The sequence below is a fragment of the Ascaphus truei genome, chromosome 21 (genome assembly GCF_040206685.1).
Source record: "Ascaphus truei isolate aAscTru1 chromosome 21, aAscTru1.hap1, whole genome shotgun sequence".
In the NCBI taxonomy this organism is placed as follows: Eukaryota; Metazoa; Chordata; class Amphibia; order Anura; family Ascaphidae; genus Ascaphus; species Ascaphus truei.
In genome coordinates, this window is record NC_134503.1 from 22,404,721 (window position 1) to 22,423,581 (window position 18,861).

Genomic DNA, 18,861 nt, shown 5'->3' on the forward strand with positions numbered 1-18,861 from the left:
TTGAATGCAGTGGTGCAGGGATCGGGAGTGTGCTATTGAATGCAGTGGTGCAGGGATCGGCAGTGTGCTATTGAATGCAGTGGTGCAGGGATCGGCAGTGTGCTATTGAATGCAGTGGTGCAGGGATCGGCAGTGTGCTATTGAATGCAGTGGTGCAGGGATCGCAGTGTGCTATTTAATGCAGTGGTGCAGGGATCGGCAGTGTGCTATTGAATGTAGTGATGCAGGGATCGGCAGTGTGCTATTGAATGCAGTGGTGCAGGGATCGCAGTGTGCTATTGATTGCAGTGGTGTAGGGATCCCAGTGTGCTATTGAATGCAGTGGTGCAGGGATCGGGAGTGTGCTATTGAATGCAGTGGTGCAGGGATCGCAGTGTGCTATTGAATGCAGTGGTGCAGGGATCGCAGTGTGCTATTGAATGCAGTGGTGCAGGGATCGGCAGTGTGCTATTGAATGCAGTGGTGCAGGGATCGCAGTGTGCTATTTAATGCAGTGGTGCAGGGATCGGCAGTGTGCTATTGAATGCAGTTATGCAGGGATCGGCAGTGTGCTATTGAATGCAGTGGTGCAGGGATCGCAGTGTGCTATTGAATGCAGTGGTGCAGGGATCCCAGTGTGCTATTGAATGCAGTGGTGCAGGGATCGCAGTGTGCTATTGGATGCAGTGGTGCAGGGATCGGCAGTGTGCTATTGAATGCAGTGGTGCAGGGATCGGCAGTGTGCTATTGAAGGCAGTGATGCAGGGATCGGCAGTGTGCTATTGAATGCAGTGGTGCAGGGATCGCAGTGTGCTATTGAATGCAGTGGTGCAGGGATTGCAGTGTGCTATTGGATGCAGTGGTGCAGGGATCGGCAGTGTGCTATTGAATGCAGTGGTGCAGGGATCGCAGTGTGCTACTGAATGCAGGGATCGCAGTGTGCTATTGAATGCAGTGGTGCAGGGATTGGCAGTGTGCTATTGAATGCAGTGGCGCAGGGATCGCAGTGTGCTATTGAATGCAGTGGTGCAGGGATCGCAGTGTGCTATTGAATGCAGTGGTGCAGGGATCGCAGTGTGCTATTGAATGCAGTGGTGCAGGGATCGGCAGTGTGCTATTGAATGCAGTGGTGCAGGGATCGCAGTGTGCTATTGAATGCAGTGGTGCAGGGATCGCCGTGTGCTATTGAATGCAGTGGTGCAGGGATCGCAGTGTGCTATTGAATGCAGTGGTGCAGGGATCGGCAGTGTGCTATTGAATGCAGTGGTGCAGGGATCGGCAGTGTGCTATTGAATGCAGTGATGCAGGGATCGGCAGTTTGCTATTGAATGCAGTGGTGCAGGGATCGCAGTGTGCTATTGAATGCAGTGGTGCAGGGATCTCAGTGTGCTATTGAATGCAGTTGTGCAGGGATCGGCAGTGTGCTATTGAATGCAGTGTTGCAGGGATCGGCAGTGTGCTATTGAATGCAGTGATGCAGGGATCTGCAGTGTGCTATTGAATGCAGTGATGCAGGGATCTGCAGTGTGCTATTGAATGCAGTGATGCAGGGATCGGCAGTGCGCTATTGAAGGCAGTGATGCAGGGATCGGCAGTGTGCTATTGAAGGCATTGATGCAGGGATCGGCAGTGTGCTATTGAATGCAGTGATGCAGGGATCTGCAGTGTGCTATTGAATGCAGTGATGCAGGGATCTGCAGTGTGCTATTGAAGGCAGTGATGCAGGGATCGGCAGTGTGCTATTGAAGGCAGTGATGCAGGGATCGGCAGTGTGCTATTGAAGGCAGTGATGCAGGGATCGGCAGTGCGCTATTGAAGGCTGTGATGCAGGGATCGCAGTGTGCTATTGAATGCAGTGGTGCAGGGATCGGCAGTGCGCTATTGAATGCAGTGATGCAGGGATCGGCAGTGTGCTATTGAAGGCAGTGATGCAGGGATCGGCAGTGTGCTATTGAAGGCAGTGATGCAGGGATCGGCAGTGTGCTATTGAAGGCAGTGATGCAGGGATCGGCAGTGTGCTATTGAATGCAGTGGTGTAGGGATCGACAGTGTGCTATTGAATGCAGTGATGCAGGGATCGGTAGTGTGCTATGGAATGCAGTGGTGCAGGGATCGGCAGTGTGCTATTGAATGCAGTGTTGCAGGGATCGGCAGTGTGCTATTGAATGCAGTGATGCAGGGATCTGCAGTGTGCTATTTAATGCAGTGGTGCAGGGATCGGCAGTGTGCTGTTGAATGCAGTGGTGCAGGGATCGGCAGTGTGCTATTGAATGCAGTGATGCAGGGATCGGCAGTGTGCTATTGAAGGCAGTGATGCAGGGATCGGCAGTGTGCTATTGAAGGCAGTGGTGCAGGGATCGGCAGTGTGCTATTGAATGCAGTGATGCAGGGATCGTCAGTGTGCTATTGAAGGCAGTGATGCAGGGATCGTCAGTGTGCTATTGAAGGCATTGATGCAGGGATCGGCAGTGTGCTATTGAAGGCAGTGATGCAGGGATCGACAGTGTGCTATTGAAGGCAGTGATGCAGGGATCGGCAGTGTGTTATTGAAGGCAGTGATGCAGGAATCGGCAGTGTGCTATTGAAGGCAGTGATGCAGGGATCGGCAGTGTGTTATTGAAGGCAGTGATGCAGGGATCGGCAGTGTGCTATTGAAGGCAGTGATGCAGGGATCGGCAGTGTGCTATTGAAGGCAGTGGTACAGGGATCGGCAGTGTGCTATTGAATGCAGTGATGCAGGGATCGGCAGTGTGCTATTGAATGCAGTGATGCAGGGATCGGCAGTGTGCTATTGAATGCAGTGGTGCAGGGATCGGCAGTGTGCTATTGAATGCAGTGATTCAGGGATCGGCAGTGTGCTATTGAAGGCAGTGATGCAGGGATCGGCAGTGTGCTATTGAAGGCAGTGGTGCAGGGATCGGCAGTGTGCTATTGAAGGCAGTGATGCAGGGATCGTCAGTGTGCTATTGAAGGCAGTGATGCAGGTATCGTCAGTGTGCTATTGAAGGCATTGATGCAGGGATCGGCAGTGTGCTATTGAAGGCAGTGATGCAGGGATCGACAGTGTGCTATTGAAGGCAGTGATGCAGGGATCGGCAGTGTGTTATTGAAGGCAGTGATGCAGGGATCGGCAGTGTGCTATTGAAGGCAGTGATGCAGGGATCGGCAGTGTGCTATTGAAGGCAGTGGTGCAGGGATCGGCAGTGTGCTATTGAAGGCAGTGATGCAGGGATCGGCAGTGTGCTATTGAAGGCATTGATGCAGGGATCGGCAGTGTGCTATTGAAGGCAGTGATGCAGGGATCGGCAGTGTGCTATTGAAGGCAGTGATGCAGGGATCGACAGTGTTCTATTGAAGGCAGTGATGCAGGGATCGGCAGTGTGCTATTGAATGCAGTGATGCAGGGATCGGCAGTGTGCTATTGAATTATTTATTTATTTATTTATAACATTTTACCAGGAAGTAATACATTGAGTTACCTCTCGTTTTCAAGTATGTCCTGGGCACAGAGTAAAACAAATAATACATGGTTACAAGTACAGTTACATAAATGAACAAGGTATACATTATATACAGAGACATTGCGTGCACAGTTAAAGAAAATATATATTATGAGCGTATGAAACAGTTACAGACCAGATTAAAGTGTGAGACAGCCTTCGATTTGAAAGAATTTAAGCTGGTGGTGGATATGAGAGTCTCTGGTAGGTTGATCCAGTTTTGGGGTTCACGGAAGGAGAAGGAGGAACGTCCGGATACTTTGTTGAGCCTTGGGACCATGAATAGTCTTTTGGAGTCTGATCTCAGGTGATAGGTGCTGTATGTGGTAGGGGTGAGGAGCTTGTTCAGGTAGCTGGGTAGCTTGCCCAGAAAGTATTTGAGGGTGAGACAGGAAAGGTGAACTTTGCGCCTAGACTCTAGTGATGACCAATTGAATGCAGTGTTGCAGGGATCGGCAGTGTGCTATTGAATGCAGTGTTGCAGGGATCGGCAGTGTGCTATTGAATGCAGTGTTGCAGGGATCGGCAGTGTGCTATTGAATGCAGTGTTGCAGGGATCGGCAGTGTGCTATTGAATGCAGTGATGCAGGGATCGGCAGTGTGTTATTGAAGGCAGTGATGCAGGGATCGGCAGTGTGCTATTTAAGGCAGTGATGCAGTGCTTTCGGTGTGTAACTGGATTGTGCGTTGCTGATCAGCGTCGCTGCCTGGCTGTTGGATTTCATGTTGAACACATGAAATGGATGTTTGATGGTCTCTTGTCTTCCTTCCCTCAGGCCTATTCTGTGTACGATGAGGAGATCGGATATTGCCAAGGGCAGTCATTCCTTGCTGCGGTTCTCCTGCTGCATGTAAGTTTATTTCTCAGTAGTCAGTGCACGCGTGTGCTAACAAACATGTATTATAATTGGTGAGCTTATAAGGAAACAGTAACTGTCAGTACACCTCATGTCTTCGGTGGTGCAGAGGTCAGGTAGTTCCTGGGCGTGTGTGAGACAGATGGGTTGTTTGGTAATAGAGTCCCCGGGTTGGGTAATAGAGTCCCCGGGTTGGGTAATAGAGTCCCCGGGTTGGGTAATAGAGTCCCCGGGTTGGTTATGTGGGCTGTGATCTGGTTTCCGCATATAGAGTAGATAAGAAGCTGTCCCAATTACGTGAGCTGCGGGATCTGCTTCCTCTGGGATGCTTGATATGGAGATGTGGGGAATCTCTGCATTATTCATGTTCGAGGAGATCAGAAAGTTGAGGAAGGGTCCACACAGCAAGCACGACTTGTTTCTAATCCCACAGATGCCTGAAGAACAAGCTTTCAGCGTCCTGGTCAAGATCATGTTCGATTACGGACTCCGGGAGCTTTTCAAACAAAATTTTGAAGATCTTCACTGCAAGTTTTGCCAGCTGGAGCGGCTGATGCAGGTGAGAGACTCCTCTAGCATGCAGAGACAGCGGGGGCCGCCACTGGGACAGCTGTCCACGTGTTTTACTGTAGGGAAAATAATGGGCTTATTATCACATGTCCGAGTGTGTCAGGAATGGCTCCTCCTGCTTCGTTACCACCAGTGGGGAGACTCTGAAACAGGCTCCTTCCAATGCATGAAATCGCAAACTAAAAATATGTTTCTATATCAAATAAAGTCATTAATTGGACATTTTTTAAGCATTCCTTTGGCCAAAATAATTTGTAGGAACGTGATATAAATACCGGTTCTCCTCGCTCATGGTCAGACCTGCCGCTGGGAGAAGACACACAATGATATAAATACCGGTTCTCCTCGCTCATGGTCAGACCTGCCGCTGGGAGAAGACACACAATGATATAAATACCGGTTCTCCTCGCTCATGGTCAGACCTGCCGCTGGGAGAAGACACACAATGATATAAAAGATGTCTCCACCAGTTCCGTGCTGCTGTCGCTCTAGAACCCCAGAGAGCTGCGCTCTGCGAGCAGGTTCTAACCGCCGTTTACCTTCTGTTCCATATAAGCCTTCTTCCTGTTCGGGAGTTTTCATGTCGTTGTTACTATAATTCCGCTTCGTTTGTCAGGTATTTCAGGGGGCTATTACCAATAATAAAATCCCCCGTTTCCGCGGCCTCCGGGTGTCTCAGAGCGTGCACCCGGGCAGTCCTGTCTGCTCACCTATGTTTAGAGACGGCAGTGATAAGTATTTCCCTTCCTCCCAGTAATAGCTGTATGGTTAGAGACATGTTGCGGACATGCAGTGACCCCTGTATTGTGTGGAGATGCGGTGACCCCTGCGTGTCTGTATTGTGTGCCCATGCAGTGACCCCTGCGTGTCTGTATTGTGTGCCCATGCAGTGACCCCTGCGTGTCTGTATTGTGTGCCCATGCGGTGACCCCTGCGTGTGTGTATTGTGTGCCCATGCAGTGACCCCTGTGTGTCTGTATTGTGTGCCCATGCGGTGACCCCTGCGTGTGTGTATTATGTGCCCATGCGGTGACCCCTGCGTGTGTGTATTGTGTGCCCATGCGGTGACCCCTGCGTGTGTGTATTGTGTGCCCATGCAGTGACCCCTGTGTGTCTGTATTGTGTGCCCATGCAGTGACGCCTGCGTGTCTGTATTGTGTGCCCATGCAGTGACCCCTGCGTGTCTGTATTGTGTGCCCATGCGGTGACCCCTGCGTGTCTGTATTGTGTGCCCATGCGGTGACCCCTGCGTGTGTGTATTGTGTGCCCATGCGGTGACCCCTGCGTGTCTGTATTGTGTGCCCATGCAGTGACCCCTGCGTGTCTGTATTGTGTGCCCATGCAGTGACCCCTGCGTGTCTGTATTGTGCGGACATGCAGTGACCCCTGCGTGTCTGTATTGTGTGGACATGCAGTGACCCCTGCATGTCTGTATTGTGTGCCCATGCAGTGACCCCTGCGTCTCTGTATTTTGTGCCCATGCAGTAACCCCTGTGTGTCTGTATTTTGTGCCCATGCAGTGACCCCTGCGTGTCTGTATTGTGTGGACATGCAGTGACCCCTGCGTGTCTGTATTGTGTGCCCATGCAGTGACCCCTGCGTGTCTGTATTGTGTGCCCATGCGGTGACCCCTGCGTGTCTGTATTGTGTGCCCATGCAGTGACCCCTGCGTGTCTGTATTGTGTGCCCATGCGGTGACCCCTGCGTGTCTGTATTGTGTGCCCATGCAGTGACCCCTGCGTGTCTGTATTGTGTGCCCATGCGGTGACCCCTGCGTGTCTGTATTGTGTGCCCATGCAGTGACCCCTGCGTGTCTGTATTTTGTGCCCATGCGGTGACCCCTGCGTGTCTGTATTGTGTGCCCATGCAGTGACCCCTGCGTGTCTGTATTGTGTGGACATGCAGTGACCCCTGCGTGTCTGTATTGTGTGCCCATGCAGTGACCCCTGCGTGTCTGTATTGTGTGCCCATGCAGTGACCCCTGCGTGTCTGTATTGTGTGCCCATGCAGTGACCCCTGCGTGTCTGTATTTTGTGCCCATGCAGTGACCCCTGTGTGTCTGTATTGTGTGCCCATGCAGTGACCCCTGCGTGTCTGTATTGTGTGCCCATGCAGTGACCCCTGCGTGTCTGTATTGTGTGGCCATGCGGTGACCTCTATGTGTCTGTATTTTGTGCCCATGCAGTGACCCCTGCGTGTCTGTATTGTGTGCCCATGCAGTGACCCCTGCGTGTCTGTATTTTGTGCCCATGCAGTGACCCCTGCGTGTCTGTATTGTGTGCCCATGCGGTGACCCCTGCGTGTCTGTATTGTGTGCCCATGCGGTGACCCCTGCGTTTGTGTATTGTGTGCCCATGCAGTGACCCCTGCGTGTCTGTATTGTGTGCCCATGCGGTGACCCCTGCGTGTCTGTATTGTGTGCCCATGCAGTGACCCCTGCGTGTCTGTATTGTGTGCCCATGCGGTGACCCCTGCGTGTCTGTATTGTGTGCCCATGCAGTGACCCCTGCGTGTCTGTATTTTGTGCCCATGCGGTGACCCCTGCGTGTCTGTATTGTGTGCCCATGCAGTGACCCCTGCGTGTCTGTATTGTGTGGACATGCAGTGACCCCTGCGTGTCTGTATTGTGTGCCCATGCAGTGACCCCTGCGTGTCTGTATTGTGTGCCCATGCAGTGACCCCTGCGTGTCTGTATTGTGTGCCCATGCAGTGACCCCTGCGTGTCTGTATTTTGTGCCCATGCAGTGACCCCTGTGTGTCTGTATTGTGTGCCCATGCAGTGACCCCTGCGTGTCTGTATTGTGTGCCCATGCAGTGACCCCTGCGTGTCTGTATTGTGTGGCCATGCGGTGACCTCTATGTGTCTGTATTTTGTGCCCATGCAGTGACCCCTGCGTGTCTGTATTGTGTGCCCATGCGGTGACCCCTGCGTGTCTGTATTGTGTGCCCATGCGGTGACCCCTGCGTTTGTGTATTGTGTGCCCATGCAGTGACCCCTGCGTGTCTGTATTGTGTGCCCATGCAGTGACCCCTGCGTGTCTGTATTGTGTGGCCATGCGGTGACCTCTATGTGTCTGTATTTTGTGCCCATGCAGTGACCCCTGCGTGTCTGTATTGTGTGCCCATGCGGTGACCCCTGCGTGTCTGTATTGTGTGCCCATGCGGTGACCCCTGCGTTTGTGTATTGTGTGCCCATGCAGTGACCCCTGCGTGTCTGTATTTTGTGCCCATGCAGTGACCCCTGCGTGTCTGTATTTTGTGCCCATGCGGTGACCCCTGCGTGTCTGTATTGTGTGCCCATGCAGTGACCCCTGCGTGTCTGTATTGTGTGCCCATGCAGTGACCCCTGCGTGTCTGTATTGTGTGCCCATGCAGTGACCCCTGCGTGTCTGTATTTTGTGCCCATGCAGTGACCCCTGCGTGTCTGTATTGTGTGGACATGCAGTGACCCCTGCGTGTCTGTATTGTGTGCCCATGCAGTGACCCCTGCGTGTCTGTATTGTGTGGACATGCAGTGACCCCTGCGTGTCTGTATTGTGTGCCCATGCAGTGACCCCTGCGTGTCTGTATTGTGTGCCCATGCAGTGACCCCTGCGTGCCTGTATTGTGTGGACATGCAGTGACCCCTGCGTGTCTGTATTGTGTGCCCATGCAGTGACCCCTGCGTGTCTGTATTTTGTGCCCATGCAGTGACCCCTGCGTGTCTGTATTGTGTGGACATGCAGTGACCCCTGCGTACCTGTATTGTGTGCCCATGCAGTGACCCCTGCGTGTCTGTATTGTGTGCCCATGCAGTGACCCCTGCGTGTCTGTATTGTGTGCCCATGCGGTGACCCCTGCGGGTCTGTATTGTGTGCCCATGCAGTGACCCCTGCGTGTCTGTATTGTGTGGACATGCAGTGACCCCTGCGTGTCTGTATTGTGTGCCCATGCAGTGACCCCTGCGTGTCTGTATTGTGTGCCCATGTGGTGACCCCTGCGTGTCTGTATTTTGTGCCCATGCGGTGACCCCTGCGTGTCTGTATTGTGTGCCCATGCAGTGACCCCTGTGTGTCTGTATTTTGTGCCCATGCAGTGACCCCTGCGTGTCTGTATTGTGTGCCCATGCAGTGACCCCTGCGTGTCTGTATTTTGTGCCCATGCAGTGACCCCTGCGTGTCTGTATTTTGTGCCCATGCGGTGACCCCTGCGTGTCTGTATTGTGTGCCCATGCAGTGACCCCTGCGTGTCTGTATTGTGTGCCCATGCAGTGACCCCTGCGTGTCTGTATTGTGTGCCCATGCAGTGACCCCTGCGTGTCTGTATTTTGTGCCCATGCAGTGACCCCTGCGTGTCTGTATTGTGTGGACATGCAGTGACCCCTGCGTGTCTGTATTGTGTGCCCATGCAGTGACCCCTGCGTGTCTGTATTGTGTGCCCATGCAGTGACCCCTGCGTGTCTGTATTGTGTGCCCATGCAGTGACCCCTGCGTGTCTGTATTTTGTGCCCATGCAGTGACCCCTGTGTGTCTGTATTGTGTGCCCATGCAGTGACCCCTGCGTGTCTGTATTGTGTGCCCATGCAGTGACCCCTGCGTGTCTGTATTGTGTGGCCATGCGGTGACCTCTATGTGTCTGTATTTTGTGCCCATGCAGTGACCCCTGCGTGTCTGTATTGTGTGCCCATGCGGTGACCCCTGCGTGTCTGTATTGTGTGCCCATGCGGTGACCCCTGCGTTTGTGTATTGTGTGCCCATGCAGTGACCCCTGCGTGTCTGTATTGTGTGCCCATGCGGTGACCCCTGCGTGTCTGTATTGTGTGCCCATGCAGTGACCCCTGCGTGTCTGTATTGTGTGCCCATGCGGTGACCCCTGCGTGTCTGTATTGTGTGCCCATGCAGTGACCCCTGCGTGTCTGTATTTTGTGCCCATGCGGTGACCCCTGCGTGTCTGTATTGTGTGCCCATGCAGTGACCCCTGCGTGTCTGTATTGTGTGGACATGCAGTGACCCCTGCGTGTCTGTATTGTGTGCCCATGCAGTGACCCCTGCGTGTCTGTATTGTGTGCCCATGCAGTGACCCCTGCGTGTCTGTATTGTGTGCCCTTGCAGTGACCCCTGCGTGTCTGTATTTTGTGCCCATGCAGTGACCCCTGTGTGTCTGTATTGTGTGCCCATGCAGTGACCCCTGCGTGTCTGTATTGTGTGCCCATGCAGTGACCCCTGCGTGTCTGTATTGTGTGGCCATGCGGTGACCTCTATGTGTCTGTATTTTGTGCCCATGCAGTGACCCCTGCGTGTCTGTATTGTGTGCCCATGCGGTGACCCCTGCGTGTCTGTATTGTGTGCCCATGCGGTGACCCCTGCGTTTGTGTATTGTGTGCCCATGCAGTGACCCCTGCGTGTCTGTATTGTGTGCCCATGCAGTGACCCCTGCGTGTCTGTATTGTGTGGCCATGCGGTGACCTCTATGTGTCTGTATTTTGTGCCCATGCAGTGACCCCTGCGTGTCTGTATTGTGTGCCCATGCGGTGACCCCTGCGTGTCTGTATTGTGTGCCCATGCGGTGACCCCTGCGTTTGTGTATTGTGTGCCCATGCAGTGACCCCTGCGTGTCTGTATTTTGTGCCCATGCAGTGACCCCTGCGTGTCTGTATTTTGTGCCCATGCGGTGACCCCTGCGTGTCTGTATTGTGTGCCCATGCAGTGACCCCTGCGTGTCTGTATTGTGTGCCCATGCAGTGACCCCTGCGTGTCTGTATTGTGTGCCAATGCAGTGACCCCTGCGTGTCTGTATTTTGTGCCCATGCAGTGACCCCTGCGTGTCTGTATTGTGTGGACATGCAGTGACCCCTGCGTGTCTGTATTGTGTGCCCATGCAGTGACCCCTGCGTGTCTGTATTGTGTGCCCATGCAGTGACCCCTGCGTGTCTGTATTGTGTGCCCATGCAGTGACCCCTGCGTGCCTGTATTGTGTGGACATGCAGTGACCCCTGCGTGTCTGTATTGTGTGCCCATGCAGTGACCCCTGCGTGTCTGTATTTTGTGCCCATGCAGTGACCCCTGCGTGTCTGTATTGTGTGGACATGCAGTGACCCCTGCGTGCCTGTATTGTGTGCCCATGCACTGACCCCTGCGTGTCTGTATTTTGTGCCCATGCAGTGACCCCTGCGTGTCTGTATTGTGTGGACATGCAGTGACCCCTGCGTGTCTGTATTGTGTGCCCATGCAGTGACCCCTGCGTGTCTGTATTGTGTGCCCATGTGGTGACCCCTGCGTGTCTGTATTTTGTGCCCATGCGGTGACCCCTGCGTGTCTGTATTGTGTGCCCATGCAGTGACCCCTGTGTGTCTGTATTTTGTGCCCATGCAGTGACCCCTGCGTGTCTGTATTGTGTGCCCATGCAGTGACCCCTGCGTGTCTGTATTGTGTGCCCATGCAGTGACCCCTGCGTGTCTGTATTGTGTGCCCATGCAGTGACCCCTGCGTGTCTGTATTTTGTGCCCATGCAGTGACCCCTGTGTGTCTGTATTGTGTGCCCATGCAGTGACCCCTGCGTGTCTGTATTGTGTGCCCATGCAGTGACCCCTGCGTGTCTGTATTTTGTGCCCATGCAGTGACCCCTGCGTGTCTGTATTGTGTGCCCATGCAGTGACCCCTGTGTGTCTGTATTTTGTGCCCATGCAGTGACCCCTGCGTGTCTGTATTGTGTGGCCATGCGGTGACCTCTATGTGTCTGTATTTTGTGCCCATGCAGTGACCCCTGCGTGTCTGTATTGTGTGCCCATGCGGTGACCCCTGCGTGTCTGTATTGTGTGCCCATGCGGTGACCCCTGCGTGTGTGTATTGTGTGCCCATGCAGTGACCCCTGCGTGTCTGTATTTTGTGCCCATGCAGTGACCCCTGTTTGTCTGTATTTTGTGCCCATGCAGTGACCCCTGCGTGTCTGTATTGTGTGCCCATGCAGTGACCCTTGCGTGTCTGTATTGTGTGGACATGCAGTGACCCCTGCGTGTCTGTATTGTGTGCCCATGCAGTGACCCCTGTGTGTCTGTATTGTGTGCCCATGCGGTGACCCCTGCGTGTCTGTATTGTGTGCCCATGCAGTGACCCCTGCGTGTCTGTATTGTGTGCCCATGCAGTGACCCCTGCGTGTCTGTATTGTGTGCCCATGCAGTGACCCCTGCGTGTCTGCATTGTGTGCCCATGCGGTGACCCCTGCGTGTCTGTATTGTGTGGACATGCAGTGACCCCTGCGTGTCTGTATTGTGTGGACATGCAGTGACCCCTGCGTGTCTGTATTGTGTGCCCATGCAGTGACCCCTGTGTGTCTGTATTGTGTGCCCATGCGGTGACCCCTGCGTGTCTGTATTGTGTGCCCATGCGGTGACCCCTGCGTGTCTGTATTGTGTGGACATGCAGTGACCCCTGCGTGTCTGTATTGTGTGCCCATGCAGTGACCCCTTCGTGTCTGTATTGTGTGCCCATGCAGTGACCCCTGCGTGTCTGTATTTTGTGCCCATGCAGTGACCCCTGCGTGTCTGTATTGTGTGCCCATGCAGTGACCCCTGCGTGTCTGTATTGTGTGCCCATGCAGTGACCCCTGCGTGTCTGTATTGTGTGGACATGCAGTGACCCCTGCGTGTCTGTATTGTGTGCCCATGCAGTGACCCCTGCGTGTCTGTATTGTGTGCCCATGCGGTGACCCCTGCGTGTCTGTATTGTGTGCCCATGCGGTGACCCCTGCGTGTCTGTATTGTGTGCCCATGCAGTGACCCCTGCGTGTCTGTATTGTGTGCCCATGCGGTGACCCCTGCGTGTCTGTATTGTGTGCCCATGCAGTGACCCCTGCGTGTGTGTATTGTGTGCCCATGAGTGCTCCTCCTGTCGTTGCAGGAGTACATTCCTGATCTGTACACGCACTTCCTGGAGATCAGCCTGGAAGCTCACATGTACGCCTCCCAGTGGTTCCTCACCCTCTTCACTGCAAAGTTCCCCCTCTACATGGTCTTCCACATCATTGACCTGCTCTTATGTGAGGTAAGGTGCTGAGGTTCCAGCTGCGGGCGCTTTCCCTGCCAGAGGGGCCTGCACTGCTGGGTAATACATAATGTTAGAGTGCAGAGCATTGCACTGCTGGGTAATACATAATGTTAGCGTGCAGAGCATTGCACTGCTGGGTGATTCATAATGTTAACGTGCAGAGCATTGCACTGCTGGGTAATTCATAATGTTAACGTGCAGAGCATTGCACTGCTGGGTAATTCATAATGTTAGCCTGCAGAGCATTGCACTGCTGGGGAATTCATAATGTTAGCCTGCAGAGCATTGCACTGCTGGAGAATTCATAATGTTAGCGTGCAGAGCATTGCAACGCTGGGTATTTCATAATATTAGCGTGCAGAGTATTGCGCTGCTGGGTAATTCATAATGTTAGCGTGCAGAGTATTGCACTGCTGGGCAAGTCATAATGTTAACGTGCAGAGCATTGCACTGCTGGGTAATTCATAATGTTAACGTGCAGAGCATTGCACTGCTGAGTAATTCATAATGTTAGCGTGCAGAGTATTGCACTGCTGGGTAAGTCATAATGTTAACGTGCAGAGCATTGCACTGCTGGGTAATTCATAATGTTGGCGTGCAGAGCATTGCACTGCTGGGTAATTCATAATGTTAGCGTGCAGAGTATTGCACTGCTGGGTAATTCATAATGTTAGCGTGCAGAGTATTGCCCTGCTGGGCAAGTCCTAATGTTAGCGTGCAGAGTATTGCACTGCTGGGCAAGTCATAATGTTAGCGTGCAGAGTATTGCACTGCTGGGTAATTCATAATGTTAGCGTGCAGAGTATTGCACTGCTGGGTAATTCATAATGTTAGTGTGCAGAGCATTGCGCTGCTGGGTAATTCATAATGTTATTGTGCAGAGCATTGCGCTGCTGGGTAATTCATAATGTTAGCGTGCAGAGTATTGCACTGCTGGGTAATTCATAATGTTATTGTGCAGAGCATTGCACTGCTGGGTAATTCATAATGTTAGCGTGCAGAGCATTGCACTGCTGGGTAATTCATAATGTTAGCGTGCAGAGTATTGCACTGCTGGGTAATTCATAATGTTATAGTGCAGAGTATTGCACTGCTGGGTAATTCGGAAGGGCAACGTGCAGAGCATTGCACTGCTGGGTAATTCATAATGTTAGCGTGCAGAGTATTGCACTGCTGGGTAATTCATAATGTTAGCGTGCAGAGTATTGCACTGCTGGGTAATTCATAATGTTAGCGTGCAGAGTATTGCACTGCTGGGTAATTCATAATGTTAGCGTGCAGAGTATTGCACTGCTGGGTAATTCATAATGGTAGCGTGCAGAGTATTGCCCTGCTGGGCAAGTCCTAATGTTAGCGTGCAGAGTATTGCACTGCTGGGCAAGTCATAATGTTAGCGTGCAGAGTATTGCACTGCTGGGTAATTCATAATGTTAGCGTGCAGAGTATTGCACTGCTGGGTAATTCATAATGTTATTGTGCAGAGCATTGCACTGCTGGGTAATTCATAATGTTAGCGTGCAGAGCATTGCACTGCTGGGTAATTCATAATGTTAGCGTGCAGAGTATTGCACTGCTGGGTAATTCGGAAGGGCAACGTGCAGAGCATTGCACTGCTGGGTAATTCATAATGTTAGCGTGCAGAGTATTGCACTGCTGGGTAATTCATAATGTTAGCGTGCAGAGTATTGCACTGCTGGGTAATTCATAATGTTAGCGTGCAGAGTATTGCACTGCTGGGTAATTCATAATGTTAGCGTGCAGAGTATTGCACTGCTGGGTAATTCATAATGTTAGCGTGCAGAGTATTGCACTGCTGGGTAATTCATAATATTAGCGTGCAGAGCATTGCACTGCTGGGTAATTCATAATGTTAGCGTGCAGAGTATTGCACTGCTGGGTAATTTCTAATGTTAGCGTGCAGAGTATTGCACTGCTGGGTAATTCGGAAGGGCAACATGCAGAGCAGTGCTGGACTCTGGCAGTGAAGGTGTTACAGCTTCAGCCCAAGTTAGCAACTCATGTTGAAGCTTCAACAAAATGATTCACTCAGCCACATAATATCTTGCCTGATTGGGATAAAACAAAATGGCAGTTATGTAGGATTAGGAACATTTTTAAAGCAATTTGTTTTTCTTTTTAACGTTAATGACTGCAGGTCTGTGTTACTATACTGCCATCTGCTGGAGGAAGGAGTTATTCCCCTCCAGCGAGATAACAGATTCAGCATAATGCGCTGACTTTATTTTGGATCCCATGTGCCAGGAGATTGGGGTCTCTCTTGACGGGCCATGGTGATTGTTCTGCACAGTTAATCATTGTGTCCGCTGTTCACTAATCCTCGTATTGTCCTGACGTTGTGTCTTGCAGGGAATAAGTGTCATTTTCAATGTTGCCCTTGGATTGTTAAAAGTAAGTAACCTGTTTCTAACCCTTAACTTGAAAGCACATTGGTTATCTCTCAGTACCTGGGTGTCAGGGTGTAGGGGATCCATGTTATCCCAGTCTGAGGGTGTCACAGAGTATATTCCCTGTGCTATCTCACCAGCCTCCGTTACACGTAAGAACCACCAGTGAGTAGTCATTCTCAGGCGAGGTACTGTGGGCCATGTCTTGCATGTATCCGCTGCCTGTATCCTATAGGGGGTGGGAGGCAGGGTGCGGGTGGGGGGGCGTTGGATGTTGTACAGTGAGATGATGCTGTATAGATTGTCACTGAGATCCTAGGAGGTTCACAGGGTGCCCATGACTGAGAATTAATACTATTAATACTCTGTATCCACTTTGAGGATACCAAAGAAGACCCTCCCACCCCTTCCCCATTTACACAGTGCAGACACCTCCACCCCTTAGCGCTGCCTGATGCCACGGGACTGGTCCCTTCACTCTTCTCCTCCTCCTCCATTGTGTCTTCCTGTCCATGAGCTGAGTCACTGTGTTCTAGACTTCTCCCAGGGCAGATTCTCCTGGGATATGTGGGCAAATCTCCCCAGCACAGGGAGTGTGAAGTCCTCACGTGCCCAGTAATTGGGCTTTCTCTTCAGACCTCTAAGGATGACCTGCTCCTGACAGACTTTGAAGGAGCTCTGAAGTTCTTCCGTGTGCAGCTCCCGAAGAGGTATCGCTCCGAGGACAATGCAAAGAAGCTGATGGAGCTGGCCTGCAGCTTAAAGGTAGCTTCACTAGGCATGGGGTCCTTCTATCGCTCGGGGGAGGGGACCCCTCCGTTATTAAGGGACTCCTCCTATCAATGGGCCTCTCCCTCATGATGCATTATTTGGTTTGGGGTTTCTGCGCGGATGCGTTTGTTGAAGCAGAGTTGCAGGTTTTAGTAAATAATATCTAAATTGTTTAGCTTAGCGTGAGTGCATAATTGCCCCGTGCCAGTGAGGGGATTAAACGCTGATCTAAGATACCACTGATTAGTCTGTATACGCAACTTCCTCTGTATTAGAATGGAAGCCTCAAAACCGAGCAGTCTGTCGTCTAGGAGAAAGGGAAGGGGGGATTCAGTTAGAGAAGAGGATGAAGGGGGGGGGGGGGATTGAAGAATTGAGAGGAGGGGGATTGAGTGAGAGAGAGGGAGGGGGATTGAGGAGCAGGAGATGGGGCGTACAATTGAGAGAGAGATTGGGAATTGGGGCAGGGAAGGGGGATTGAGGCATTGAGGGGTGAATGGAGATGGGGAGTGGGGGGAATTATTGGTACCAGCTGTGCGGCTGGACCAAACTCCATCCTGAGACATACTCCGTCCCACAATGAGCTGCTACTTTACCTTTTGCTTGAACATTGCCCCTTTGCTCAGGATCCAGGCTCTCATTACCTGTCTGTGCATGTTTCTTCTTATTTGTACGTCACTCTGTTTATGTAAGGTCACTCTATCCCGCATTGTACCGCGCTTTGCAAATAAAGGATCGGAATAATGTCCTATCCTGATTTAGAGTCCGGCAGTGGGTCTGTATGGGAGAGGCTCAGCGCAGAGCACACAGTCAGTCAGTGAGTGAGTGATATTACTGTGCGCTGCAGGCCTGTGTGTGTCCTAGCTAGTGCAGACTGTATAGCAGTGTTCTTAAAGTCATGTTGCAACGGGTCACATTAGGAAGCGCGTACACGTAGAAGGAGCAGAAGTGCCGAGTAACACCATCTCTTCTGCATCCCTTCATGATGACAATAACACATGGGTTACTCCTCCGTCCAGGACTGCTGACCGTTTACAGCAGGGCTGTTCAACTTTCTGCCCTTAGCCCAAATCCCAAAAGGACTTTGAGTGACCCTTGACCTATTTGCCCAGGATAACTTCATTGCAACTGCTCTGGCATTTATTCCACACCCAAAATCACTATACAGCTCCCAAGCTAATAAAAGTATACGGAACAGATGTGTATAAATGGTTACAAAATGCTGACGTATGGAACATTTTACGTTGTATATAAAAAGGGAAATTGACCTAACTATATTTTGGTTTCTTCTAGTCCCTCTGACAGCAAGTATGTACGTCTTCTCTTCCTCGGTCCAGCTGGGGGTCGGAGGAAGCATCTGACACCCGTCTATAACAGGAGGCATGTCTTTAACATGTAATTTTTATCTGCCCCATCTGGAGGTGGGGTTCCCTGATCAGGGGTTCTACTTATGGGAAGAATGTCTTTTTTTGGGGTACTAGGGTTCAGGCTGCCCTTCCAGGAACCCGGAGGTTCCGGAAGTCCCCTGGAGCTGTGCACTGGGAGGAGGATGTATCACAGAGGAATCTTTCCTTCGTGCATTGCTTATATGCCGCATCCCTGCTGCTTTACCCGAGCCCCTCTGCAGCTGCACCTCCTCCGCTGAGTTCCCGGGGCCAGTCTCCGGCTCCTGTTTCACTTGTGGATCTAGCTTACCGAAGCATCCTTTGGGCTCTGACCACGTGTTCACGGTCACATGTGGCATACCTCTCTGTAACAACCGTGGTGAGACGGACTCCATGTTTGGTATGGTTCAGCGGCGCACTCTGATGACATCATCAGGTGCGGACCTCTCTCTGCTAGAACACGGAAGTATCTCCCAGACTTTAAAACACTTTTTTTCTGTTTAAGCTGGTACAGTACAAAGGACTCGGGACCATCCCTTAAGGTTTGGAGGAAAGGAGATTTCACCAGTACCATGGAAAGGGTTCTTTACAGTAAGGGCAGTTACACTGTGGGATTCATTACCCATGGAGACTGTGATGGCGGATACAATAGATATCTTCAAAATAAGGTTGGACATCTTTTTAGAAAGGAAAGGTATACATGGATATACCTAATAAGTAAACATGGGAAGGATGTTGATCCAGGGAGAAATCACCAATATTTGGAGTCAGGAAGGAATGTATTTTTCCCCTTATGAGATGTCATTGGATAATGTGTCACTGTTTTTTTTTTGTTTGCCTTCCTCTGGATCAATATACTGTAAGTACGGATATAGGATAAAGTATCTGTTGTCTAAACTTAGCATATGTGGAACTTGATGGACGTCTGTCTTTTTTCAACCTCATCTACTGTGTATCCTTGTAACCGTATCACTATATCGAATTTATCCAGCAATTTCCCCGAGCATATTAGGTGGACCCTCCTCCCAAGAAGACTCCACAACGTAAGCCTATGAATGCTTCTTTTAAAAGCTGCAGACACTGTTTGGTCTGTGATGTTAATATTTCTGCTGCTGACACCAAGAAGCTTTGCTCTGAATGCTGGGAGAAAGCTGATACCTTCTCCGAGAGCAAGCTTGTAACCATACCACATCTAGGCTCCATTTTCTTTGGAGAAGCCTTGGATTATATCATCTCCAAGTCTTCAGGCAGTAAGCGTCAGTTCTTACCTCACGAGAGGACGCCTAGGTCGTCTTCATCAAGCCACATTCTGCAGGCTGGGGAAGCAGTATTTCAGATCTTGGACAAGCCAGCCACAGCAGCAGTCCTTCAGC

The 18,861-nt window shown here is 51.4% G+C and overlaps 1 protein-coding gene across 5 annotated transcripts in view; it reads left to right on the plus strand.

Annotated features, from left to right (window-relative positions):
* RABGAP1 (RAB GTPase activating protein 1) overlaps positions 1-18,861 on the plus strand; it is a 154,329-nt gene that overhangs the window by 110,032 nt on the left and 25,436 nt on the right. For all 5 annotated transcript variants that reach the window (XM_075579350.1, XM_075579349.1, XM_075579351.1 and 2 more), the window contains 5 exons: positions 4,256-4,330; positions 4,770-4,895; positions 12,781-12,924; positions 15,295-15,336; positions 15,969-16,097. In XM_075579350.1, coding sequence (XP_075435465.1) covers positions 4,256-4,330; positions 4,770-4,895; positions 12,781-12,924; positions 15,295-15,336; positions 15,969-16,097 — 516 coding nt within the window. The remainder of the gene's footprint in view (positions 1-4,255; positions 4,331-4,769; positions 4,896-12,780; positions 12,925-15,294; positions 15,337-15,968; positions 16,098-18,861) is intronic.